The sequence below is a fragment of the Macadamia integrifolia genome, chromosome 14 (genome assembly GCF_013358625.1).
Source record: "Macadamia integrifolia cultivar HAES 741 chromosome 14, SCU_Mint_v3, whole genome shotgun sequence".
Classification (NCBI taxonomy): Eukaryota; Viridiplantae; Streptophyta; class Magnoliopsida; order Proteales; family Proteaceae; genus Macadamia; species Macadamia integrifolia.
In genome coordinates this window covers 22,583,305-22,595,385 of record NC_056570.1, presented here as the reverse complement: position 1 = coordinate 22,595,385, position 12,081 = coordinate 22,583,305, and the positions used below count along the sequence as shown (strand labels likewise).

At 37.4% G+C, this 12,081-nt stretch overlaps 1 protein-coding gene and 1 long non-coding RNA gene across 2 annotated transcripts; both read right to left on the bottom strand.

Annotated features, from left to right (window-relative positions):
* Positions 1-3,156: 3,156 nt before the first annotated feature.
* Positions 3,157-6,246, bottom strand: LOC122060728 (ACT domain-containing protein ACR3-like). The gene is made up of 2 exons (XM_042623833.1): positions 6,123-6,246; positions 3,157-3,677 (listed from the first exon to the last, which is right to left on the bottom strand). The coding sequence occupies exons 1-2, from the start codon at positions 6,244-6,246 to the stop codon at positions 3,157-3,159; spliced, it is 645 nt and encodes a 214-aa protein (XP_042479767.1).
* Positions 6,247-6,623: 377 nt separating this feature from the next.
* Positions 6,624-10,994, bottom strand: LOC122061831. Its single transcript, XR_006134726.1, has 2 exons — positions 7,683-10,994; positions 6,624-7,095 (listed from the first exon to the last, which is right to left on the bottom strand). It is a non-coding gene; the product is annotated as an uncharacterized LOC122061831 (long non-coding RNA).
* Between the last annotated feature and the right edge of the window lie 1,087 nt (positions 10,995-12,081).

Sequence of the window (12,081 nt, the reverse complement as noted above, 5' to 3'; positions counted from 1 at the left end):
GATTAGTTAAATGGGCGGACACGGTGTAGCCTTTGAAAGTCTTTAAGCCCGATTAAGCCCGACCGAAACCGGACCGGCCCGACCGATTGACACCCCTAGAGTGGGACGCTAAGAGGGAAGGAGGTGGACCCGAGAAGGACGTGGGGAAGGAAAGGGAAAACCCTAAACCCTAGGAGCTATATAAGGGGGGCCGAGAAGAAGGAAGAAGGTAAGGTCTGATACCCTCACCATTACTCCCTTACTAAAAACTGTGCGGCCGACCCTAACTTGAGCGTCGAAGGACTAACCCCGGACAAAGCTCCAGGCCTCCGCTGTCTGTGCTTGTGCAGGACCAACTCGCGGGGTTTTTTGGCAGCAACAAAATGCAAGAAGAGAAAACAATGGAGAATGATGATTCTGCTTCCATGAAGAGAAAGGGAAACTCTGGGAGTGAGATTGATAACGATGATGATACAGAGCCATCATTCCCGGAGGATAACACATTACAGATCAATACTATTATTGCTGAGGTTTACAGGATCAACCGTGGAGGAGAAATTAAGGTCGTTGAGGAGGTTCTGAGAATCAAAGGAATTATTAAAGCAAAACTTGATCAATCTAAAATGAAGTTATTGGAAATTCTAATGAGGTTTCAATAGATTTCTATCTATGTTGATACCTTGAATAAAACCCTGATTGGGATGTCTGTCAAAGATCTTATGAAGCACAACTCAAAACAGAATCCGTGATGTTGCAAAGTACCTCATCATTCACTAGAGGAAAAAGGTGAATCAATGGTCGATTGAATCCAAAGAATCAGCCGCAGCAAAGAAGGATGAAGAAGAAAGACTTCAAGCTAAAACAGAGGCTTCAAAGAGGAAGCAAAAGAAGGTTATAAAAAATTGTATAGAACTAATCTACAGCAACAATTTTTGTCTTCTGGAAGTCATCTTTATTAGACTTAACTATCTTACTTTCTAGGTTGGTGGCTGGATCTACCTTAACATTGACAAGTTCTTCTGAACCTAGTTAGAGGGAAAATTAGCCTACTTCCAAGTAAAACATGGGAAAATTTTTTTACCCTAGGTGAAATCTTATTGATCTTTTCATGTTGTTCAACAATTAGAGTGCTCTAACATCCTTGGAGTCAGTCTACTTGGTTGGGAGATCATAATTGCTATCTTCTACTGTACTTATCTATGTTTTATTTATTGCCTCACATCTAGGGATTCTGATGTGGCCAATTTCATACATTTCGTACTATAGGGTCTTGGGGTTTAGTGTTTAGGCCTTAAGATTTAACATTTAGGGTTTACGGTTTGGGCTTTAGGTTTGGGCTTTTAAGGTTTAGGGTTTAGGGTCTAGGGTTGGGGCCTTGGGATTTAGAATTTGGACATTAGGGTTTAGGGATTGCTGTTTAGAGTTTAGGCATTAGGTTTTGCCTTTTAAGGTTTGGGATTTAGAGTTTAGGATTTGGGATTTGGGGTTTACGGGTTAGGAGATTGGGGTTTAGGGTTTGGGGTTTAAAGTTTGGGATTTTGAGTTTAGGGTTTGGGGATTAAGGGTTGGGATCTAGGCTTTAGAGTTTAGGGTTTGGTGTTTGGTGTTTTGATTTTAGGGTTTAGGGTTTGGGCTTTAGGGTATTGGTATATAGGGTTTAGGGTCTAGGGCTTTGGGTTTAGGGTTTAGGGTTTAGGAATCAAGCATTAATGATTAGGGTTTTAGGGTTTGGGCTTTAGGGTTTAGAGTTTGGGCTAGGGTTTAGGGGTTTTGGTTTGGGCTTTAGGTTTTAGAGTTTAGGATTTGGTGTTTGCACTTTAGCATTTAGGGTTTGATTTTTAGGATTTAGGATTTAAGGCTTTGGGTATAGACTTTAGGCTTTGGTGTTTTGGATTAGGGTTTAAGGTTTAAGGTTTAAGGTTTGGAATTTAGGGATTAGGGTTTAGGGTTTGGAGTTCAAGGTTTAACTATATCCTATACCCTAAATCTCAAACCCTAGAGACCCTAAACCCTATAGCCCAAATCCTATATCATAAACCCCAAACCCTAAAGCTTAAAACCCAAACCCTTAACCCTAAACTCTAAATTTTGAGAATTACCAAATTTGCAATTCTAATATGTAATAGATATTATATATAGGAAAACCTTCCCATGTGATACGTGTTATGAATCCAAAGCTATATTATTTTTGTTGAATTTAGCTTCCCATATGGAAGGCCATCCTATATGGCACCCATCTCTAACACATGGCAAATCTTGTGGATGTTTAAGGATAGTGTAGCTAAGTTGTTTTCTTTCAATCCTAGCGAAATTGACCACAGGGCAGAATCAGACATATATACATATATATTTGGGTAAAGATGCTGTCATCAAAATAAAACAATGAAAGTTGGGAAGGAAAACAATTATTTCTCATTTTCACACATTTTATAAAACAAAGTGAAACAAATGAGCCATATCTTGTTTTCCTCTCTTCAAAGTAAGGTTTTTTTTTTTTAGCGGGGTGGGATTGGTAAACCTCCAATGAAAGAGAAATAAGAAAAAAAGTAAGATTATAGGTTCAAAATACACATATTGGTGACTTCTAGTAGCATCAAAGCTCGGACTATCAATTCAGAATACGCATCCTTAGTCCAAGTAGAAAATGCCAATGTAATGTATGATGCCATTTTTACTCACCTAATTAGTATGTTCTTTTATGTTGTTTGTCCATAGAACCCTCTCGCTTTACACTTTAGGAAAAGGTTAATTGAGCCGCTATGTGTCTCTCTCTCCTTCTCACATGGAATGACCTCGTTGTCCTCCAAGGTACAATATTGTTTTTTCACTTTATTGGTACACTAACAAAAGCCTCGCTTTCTAACAAAGAACCTCTTCTATTAATTCCCATAAAATGAATTTAATTAGTGACTCCACTCAAAATTTTTAAATCCAAGTGCTAGCCCTTGGATGAACCATATCCTTAATTGCAACATTCTTTAGATTGAGAAGTGAGATAGAATACTTAAAAAAGCTTTAGACAAATGGAATATAGTGGTCATTGATCCAAAGATGGTTATTCATGTGTACCTACAGTGCATAGGGGCCACTGGATGAGATGGAGGCATGAAAGACAACATACAGCATGTTTGTTAGTGTGCACACAATTTCCAACAACAGTTTTGGCCAATCTTTGCATCAAACATTCACCATTGAATACCCTTTGTCCTCACAGCAGTCAACTATGATAACTGGCTGGAATGCAGGTGCATAATCCTTCTCTTCTGTAACCCCACCATCTTTATAGTCCCTTGCAACTAACATCATTTGGTGGAGACAGCGGTCCATATGGGTGAACCCTATGGAGAAACTGGTGCGAGCTACCTTCCCATCATCCTCACACCCACGTAGGATGTTTTTGAGCTGCTCCTCCATGGCTGACAATCGGATTGGGTCTTCCACAGCACAACCTGTGGTGTCGTCGTTGAAAGAAAGAACACATGCTACACGCATGTTATGAGTCCATACTTCAGCAGCAACCACATTGCAGTGAAGGTTGGCGAGTATAGTCGACATCTCTGATAAGAGAGCTGGGCGATCCCTGCCAACAAGCTCAATGGATGTAAGATCACCAAGGGAGAGCACACCCACCCTCTTCCCTGGCCCAACCTTCACCCCATTTGTCTTCATGTCATCATGTGACCCTTTGGTCCTGGAGCCTACACAAGCAAAATCCCAAAAGTTTACTCATCCACTATGACCCCTTCGGTCTCTGTTGGATCAATTTTCTTCTCTGCTTTGGTCTCTACAAAACCTTTCGTTTTCTCTGTTTAGGATTCTATCTTCTGCATTTAATATTTGAAAAGTTTTGGTAATTATGATTAAGGAAAGCAAAAATGGATAAAAATAGATGATATCGGTTTATGGTTATAATAATAATAAATTAAGGGACAAATAATCTAGTTTTCATATAAAAAAAATAGTAATAAAATATTAAATGAGGTGGCAAGCGGGAATAAGGCTTTCATAACCATCCCTATTATTTGTCAATCCCCAAATAATGGTTCCACGATTTGATTCCTAATTATTAGAGATTTTTTTTAAAATCCCCTTCTTTACAAAATAACTATAGACATAATTACAAAATTAAATATGGAGGGGGAGATATATATATATTTTTTTAAGGAGGAGCAATAGTATGCCCACGTTTCTTTTGTGCCCACGTCTTTTTATTTTTTTAATGGATAGAGGGATAATTATGGAGAGATTTACAAAGGTAAATATGGAGAGAGAGAGAGAGAGAGATAATTATGGAAAGTGGGGAGGGAGACACGCGAGAGGTTGAGTGAGATTATTTTTTAAACAATTATGGAGAGATTTACAAAATTAAATATGGAGAGAGAGAGAGAGAAAATTATGGAGAGTGGGGAAGGAGTGAATGATTATGGAGATAAAAAAATGTGGGCATTCTTGCTATTGCTCCCCCTTAAAAATCTCTCTCTCTCTCTCTCTCTCTCTCTCTCCATATTTATCTTTGTAAATCTCCTTATTTTTTCTTCCTAGGGAAAGGATTAACCACATCTCTTGGGGTTGAAATCGTCTGCAATTCTGATCTCATACAATTTCATGCAATACCACTTTTAGGCGGTGACACGTGTATTGATACCAATACAATGGCCCAGATCTGGTACAACTAATAAAATATTAAATCAGTGAAAAAACATTTAAATCAGATCTGGACCATTACATTGGTATCAATACACGTGTCACTCCCTGAAGGTGGTATTTCACGGAATTGTATGAGATCGGAATTGCAGACGATTTTTTTCCCATCTCTTGTGGGTTATTATTTGTCAATTTTTTTTCTTTAATCCTTTTAATACTTAATAATTACTTCCCCACTTTCTTCTCCACATTTTTTTTATTATTTTTTTCTCTTTCATCTGGAGGGTTTTTTTGGTCAATTGGAAAGTTTTTTGTGTATATGTCAATTGTCTTTTTTATCTTTTTGAAAAAGTATATCAAAGACAGAGAATACATATTTTTTAATAATAGTATGATAATATGATATATAATAAAATAGAAAAAAAAACACTTAATTCTTATTATGTTTCTCTACTAATCATATTTTTTTGATATTTTATTTTCATCAAGGGAGAGGGATCACTACCTGGTCATGTGATGTGATTACTGTGCCAGCATATGGCTATTGGAAGAGTACGCGAAAGCAAAGGGCAAGATAGCCTTCCCCCTCATCTTGTGTCGAGGCATGTGATCAGGTAATTTTTTTTTTCTTTATTCTTTTTTAATAAGCCCTGGCTATTAAAACTATAAAAATTTTTTAGGTAGGCCCAAGAAGAGTTGAATTCATGATCTCTTAATTGTGAGATGTTTGTGAGATGTTGGTCCTAGGCTTCCTCGCCAATCAAGTTTCTTTCCTTCATGGAACCTGAAAAAATAATTCGAGTAGAGATGACATGATAAAACTCAAAAAGTTTCTGTTGCCGAAATCAATGATAGGACCCACTATATATATAAAAGAAACTTGGGGAAATTACATGATTACCCATTTTTGGGTTTCTTTTTATAAAACCATCCACCCGAAGTTTCAGTTAACAAAATTATCTAAAATTAGATTTAGATTTACAAAACTACCCACTAAATGTTTTACTTCACAAAAATACCTAAAATTAAGCTTGGTTATTTTTATTAACTGAAACTTTAAATGGGTAATTTTGTAAACTTAAACCTAATTTTAAGTATTTTTATTAATTAAAACTTTCAGTGGATAATTTTATAAAGGGGAACCCAAAAGTCGGTAATCATGTAATTTTCCTAAGAAACTTTGCAAAGCCATTCAAATCTTGAACACAATTAGATTTGTAACCCAGGTAAATGCTTTTGCATTGAAACTTACCAAATAAACCAAGTCCCTCCACCCCTCTTTTATGCAAACATGATATACATTTTTTTTTTTTATTTGCTAAAACAAGATATATATTATTGCCAAAGGAAGGCCCCATGGTGAAGTTCACCACTCCATTTTAGGGTTCACAAATACCTCTCGGTGAATGAATTCACATTCACCATGGCCTTCAAGAAACGGAATGTAGTAGGACATGACAGTACCAGAATACACCACACTAAAAATATGTTATACTTACAAAGACCACTTGAAGAATACATAAACAAATAACAGATGCCAAAAATAGGCCTCCCAACTGGGTTGGCTTGGACAAATACTAGAACATGCACCAGAGGGAGCATTTGAGACTCGCCATCTTCCATGGTCAGTTTCTGAATCCTTCTTCCTCCAGCAAGCAGTTTATCATTCTTTTAGCGTCAGAACTTAGAAGTAGAGCACTGACACCAAACTTCATATAAACCAATTAAGCCATCATACCACACATAAAAGTGAACAAAGGCCTCCATCCAAAGATTCCCCTCTAGGAGTGGCTCACCTAGAGAATCATAGCCTTGCTTGTTTAGGGCTGACAGAATGACACCTGACCCATGAGATAGGAGTGGATCGTCTGACATATGGACCCACTAAAGCCATCGAAGTCTGTAATGTTGCAAGAGGGCATGACCTTGTGACAAAAGACTAGTTTCAAATAGCACTTACCTGACCTTTCATTTTGAAGAAAATCAAAATTCAAAAAATGTTGGTGAACTATGAAACTTTAGATTAGCTTTAAATTGAGCAGTCAATTTTCTGCTCAGAAGAAGCGCCAAGGGCATGCTTCATAAATTAAGAAGATATCACTAGATTCCACTATCATAAACTAATTCTTGCAATTCTATGAAACTTTAGATTAGCTTTAACTACTTCCCCTTTTGGTATGGACCCAATAATGTTTGCCTAACAAGAAGTAATTGTGTTGGCATCTGCTAGTAACAAACTCTCTAATCAGATTCACATACTCAAACAACCTTTACCATCTTGGCACATGGATCAGCTGTATCAAACCATTCACTGAAGGAAATTTCTGAAATTTTTACTGACATTAGGCTTTTGATTGCACCTTTCAACATGGTCCAAGTAGCTTGTCATGACTTTGATCCCATTGCAGCATTTTCACAGCCTTGTATCATGTTGCATCTTAAAACAATCCTCCGGAAATCATCCAGACTGAGCTGCAATAGCAGTGGACAAATGGAAATTTTACTTGAGGAAAAATCACATCTGACAAGAAGAAAGATCAAAGGCAAACCATATTTGAACCTGATCATCCATCTTCAATAATGTCCAAATCACTAAAATTCATTTTTCATCATTCAAATATTTAATGGAATTTATTTAAAAAAAAATTAAAATGCAGAACTCAAAGCATAATTTGTTGGGCATCTGTAGAAACCAAAAAATATGAATTAAGTAGAAATTATGGTATAATGGACTTAGTCAGCCGCATCAAACCATCCATAGACACATCAGCATGTCAAACTTCTTTAACATAAAATATTTTGGAGACTTGGTGACAAAACATGTTCTCAGCTTACATGACCAATAAAATCACATATTAACATTTGGAAAATATCAAGTCGCTCTAGGAACTCCAGTCAGTGTGACCTTTCTAGTGGCAAGAAAATCAAACAAGGAAAAGCAATTATGAAGAAACAAGGGGTACTTATTCATCCTATTAAAGTTTTACTTTTAATTTCCTCCCTCCTGATGAAGGCTGATATAAACACAGAATTAAGAAAAAGGAACAGCACATACTGACCATTCCATCACCATCGCCATCAAAGGAATTGATCATGTCCATCATCTCCTTGTCCGTCCAAGTAAAATCATGAGCAATTGCTACTCTTTGCAAATCCCTCAGAGATATTCTCTCTTTACCTGCTTCTATAATATGAATGATCCACTTCATCAGATTCCAAAAAATACAAGAAAAGGACTGGAACAGTAGAATCAAGCCTTTTCGATACGATACAATGCGATACATATCTTTTTTCTTTTTAAACTTTAAAGTATCCCACCATAACGCATGGTATCAGCCAATAACACAATAAAATGTGATACATGACGATACTATCGATACGTCCCTTGAAAGGCCCATGTGGTTCTCCATACGGAACTTACAGAACCTAGAGGGAAAAAAAAAACTTCCCAACTGAGAGTCCTCCAAAGCCCTCATCACTTAGTTTTTTGCATAAATTTGAGTTGGGGGTTTTAATCTACACTCAAAAACGATTCAAAGGGTGCCTAAAACCCTAAGTTTGGTTCATTCAACAAGTTGAAATCAAAGATTGAAGGAGAATTCACAGAAAAAGGTCGCTTTCTCAACAACTTGGTCTTTGTGTTTGAACCAGTGTTTTATACCTACTTTTAACAATAAATTAATGGTTTTAAGTAAAAGTAACCCACTCATAGCATCAAACTTCATCATTTGCAAAGATTGGTACTATGGTTCAAGAAATTTCACAGAAAAATGAAAGTTTTTCATGTTTATTATTTTTCCCATAAACCAAGTCCTTTGCCTTTGTTAAAAACATCATCCTAGTCGCTTCTCTTCTTGAAGACCCGTCCACCCATGAGTTAGCTATGAGTTTGAACCACCCTGATACTCTTCATGGCATTAGACTATCACTAATATAAGAAACCTCATCCTTTATAACAATTTCAATTGAATGCATTTATATCATTATACATTAATCTCTGTTTAACTGTTATGCATGATACATGCTATATATAGCTTATTTATACTATTTTTTCTTTTGGCTCCAAAAGTGTATTTTCATGTGTCTCTTTAATGTATCTTGCATATCCCCAATACAATATGATACATCAATTAAAGTCACCGGACCGATACGATACACAATACCAATACTTTAAACCTAGTGATGCAATCTCCCTCACAGGATTACTCGAATTCAAGGATCAGGAAAGTACTTGCTTTGTAGACAAAACCAATCTCTGATAGAATGACCTATGGCCAATAATTTGGGAATAACTCTCTGCTCCAATATCGGTTTGGAATGATTCATATTGGGTCTTAAAGACAAGAGGTGAGGCTACAACTTTTGTGAAAGAGGAATTGTTGAGATTTTGAGTGAAAAATGGTGTAAAATGACTGTCAAGGTAATGGACTTACACAATCCGAATTTGGAAGAGATTGGATCCGTTGCTTGTACGATCACCTGGTCATACAGTTGAGCATCCAACACCTATCTCTTTTGCTTCCAAATATACCCCTCTTTACCCATGTAATGGTAGGAAATGGGACAAGTGTTGGATGCTCACCCGTATGACCAGATGATGGTATGAGCAACAGATCTATAATAGCTTCAAAAATTCAACTCTTCTAGGTTGAATCTTTGGTGGGGGGTGACTTTAACTCCTCAAGGTTGAAGGCTCAGCTCTTCTAGGCTGATTGAAAGCCCAGTCTCTTCAATGATGGGTGAAACTCAACTTGGTTTCATAAGAGGAACTCTTCAAGGTTCACAAGAAGATTCTATTGTGTCTATCTTTTTTTACAACTTATAATTTGTCCTCTATATATAAGGCAACATCCTTTTACCTAGGAGACTACAACCATCTTTTAGACTTCCAAGTTATGACATGGACCAATCACAAACTCAGAGGAAAATAAAACAATAGAAAATATAGAAATATAAAAAGTAGTTGAGGTCTTCCATTTGTTGAAGTTTCACATGCTTTGATGCAAGAGTTGAGGTCTCCAATGCCTTGATGCAAGACTCAATATTTTGACTCACAAAAGATTCCATGGAATGAACTAACCATCCCATCACTGTAAGATAAAGACTATCCCATTCATCATACTGTTTGCACCCTATTTTCGACTAGTCTAATTGACAATAAAAACGAGCATGTATACTAAGGGATTGACCAACTTGACATCGGTCTATTGATCGATAAATGAGGTGTGTTAAGGAGTTGATCGGTCAGGTTAACCAATAAACGAAGATCTTGTGTTAAGGAGTTAATTAATCAAACTGAACAATCAGGCTCATCGATAATGAGGAACCTGTGTTAAAGAGTTGATCGGTCAGACTAACCGAATACAATAAGGTTGACTGATACACAGGGTATCCCAAGGGTGGAGTTCATATTGACAAGAGTTGATTTTAGGGGAGTTACCGTGTCTAGTTTCAATGGTTTGAACAGTTGTAACTACTCTAATGAATGGCCTATTGGGGTTATGGAAATTCCAAGGTGATGCAGTTGGGCGATGGAAGGGATCTCTTTGATTTGAGAATTTTACTATTTACTTTCCTTTTTTTGGTTTAGAAATTAGTTTGATAGTATTTTAATTTAGATTTGATTTTTATTTAGTTGCTATATAGATTAGTTTCTATTTTCAAGTAAGTTGCCATTAATTGTCCAATTTTTCCTTTATATTGGACATGTACTCATGGAGAAATTTCAGTTTTGAATGAAAGAATTGAATGTTGGAATTAATGGATGAGTCTGTGGCTGTTGCGAGCCTTGCGTAGTTCCCCCTCCTACTTTGAACTTCTTTCTTCATCTTTCTCTTTTCTTTTCTTCTTCCTGTCATCTCTACCTCTTATCTCCCACTTTTATTACCTTGTTATGTTCATTGGTTACTGTTCTACATCTCTGCTGGGCGTTAAAACCGACATCAACAAGAAGCTGGCTGACCCCTGTCCTGTGACCGACTGAATCAGAGGTTTGGGTCGAAGGAAGCTGCCTTGTAGGCGACTCCAACCCTTAATCTTAGACCAAAAACCTTTCTCTGCTGTGAGAAAACAAACCTGCGACAGGGCTGAACCCTAAGCTACCGCCAGGTTCTATTACAAGTTCCTACTGCAGCCTTCCAACCTGCAGATCCAAGTGCTTATCTTGTGGGATCAATAGAGCCTTATCCTGAGAAGCTTCGTTTCGAATTTCAGGTCCAACCAAGCCCTATCGAAGGAGTTCTACCGATCGGAATTTTTTTTCTGTCCGCTGGTTTCTGGTTCTCAGGACAAGAAGAAGAAGAAGAACAGGTTTCTTTTATTTTAAAAGAATTTTTGCTGTTATTACAATTAAGCCCTTGTTCCCAAAAGTTATATTCCATAACCCCTTTTCTCTTTGGTAAAATTCAGAATAAGCCTTTGTACTAAAGTTTTTAGTTCTAGAACTACCCCATCTACCTTATAATTATTTCTAAGGCCCTGCTTGTTTCTGAAATTACAAGAATACCCTTCAACCATTAAATTTGAGATTTTGGTCATTCTTGTGGGCCATAAGCGATCCGATTTCGGTCCTTGGAATCCGGATCCGCATCAAGTGGTATCAGAGCAAATTTTCCTGCAATTTTCTAACCATGGCAAGTCACATCACCAATGCTGAGTTGCACAAATTATATCGTGAGTTAGCCGAGAACCAACAGAATACTGATGCTAGGCTTGAGAGGACTGAAGCCAAGTTTGATAAGTTTATGGAAGAGATGATTGCCTTTATGAAAAGGTCCGACAAGCGAGCTGAAGAAGGATCCTCTACATTACCCCCTCAGCTCAACACTTTACGGATCGAAGACACACCTCAGAGGCAGCAATCTGATCCGGTTGTTCCCCAGGATGTTACCCGGCAATTTTCTGATAGAGATTATGGCATCAAAGTGGAGGTTCCCGAGTTCAGTGGTGAAAAGGGACCTGAGGAATTTCTTGACTGGCTTACCAAAGTGGAGAGAATATTTTGCGTATAAGTCTCTTCCAGACGTGAAAAAGTGTGAACTCATCATCACCAAGTTTATTGGGTATGCATGTTCATGGTGGGATGATGTACTACATGCAAGGTTTGTCAGAAGACTTGGACCCGTTATCAATTGGGAGGTCATGAAGCAGATCCTGACTGAAAATTTGTTCCCCTTAATTATGAAAAGGTAATGTTTCATAAATTACTTAACTTGCAACAAGGGAACAAAGATGTGGATTCTTACACCCTCGAATTCCACAAACTGTCTTCAAGGTGTCGGCTTCAGGAAACAGACCAGCAACGGGTGATGCGATATATCAGTGGGTTAAGTACTGAGATTCGACTTGAGTTGGCTAACACTGATTTCAGGTCTGTTGATGTGGCAGCGGCTCATGCCAAGACAGCTGAAGAGAAGTCCATTTATTGGAAGGGGATGCTCAAGACTTCTTCAGTTCATA

Bases quoted from the DNA above. Each gene is read 5' to 3' on its own strand.
- LOC122060728 (XM_042623833.1), bottom strand. From the start codon at position 6,246: ATGGAAGATGGCGAGTCTCAAATGCTCCCTCTGGTGCATGTTCTAGTA. The intron at 3,678-6,122 runs GTAAGTATAACA...TTGCTTGTGTAG, and splicing joins GTATTCTTCAAGTGGTCTTT to GCTCCAGGACCAAAGGGTCA.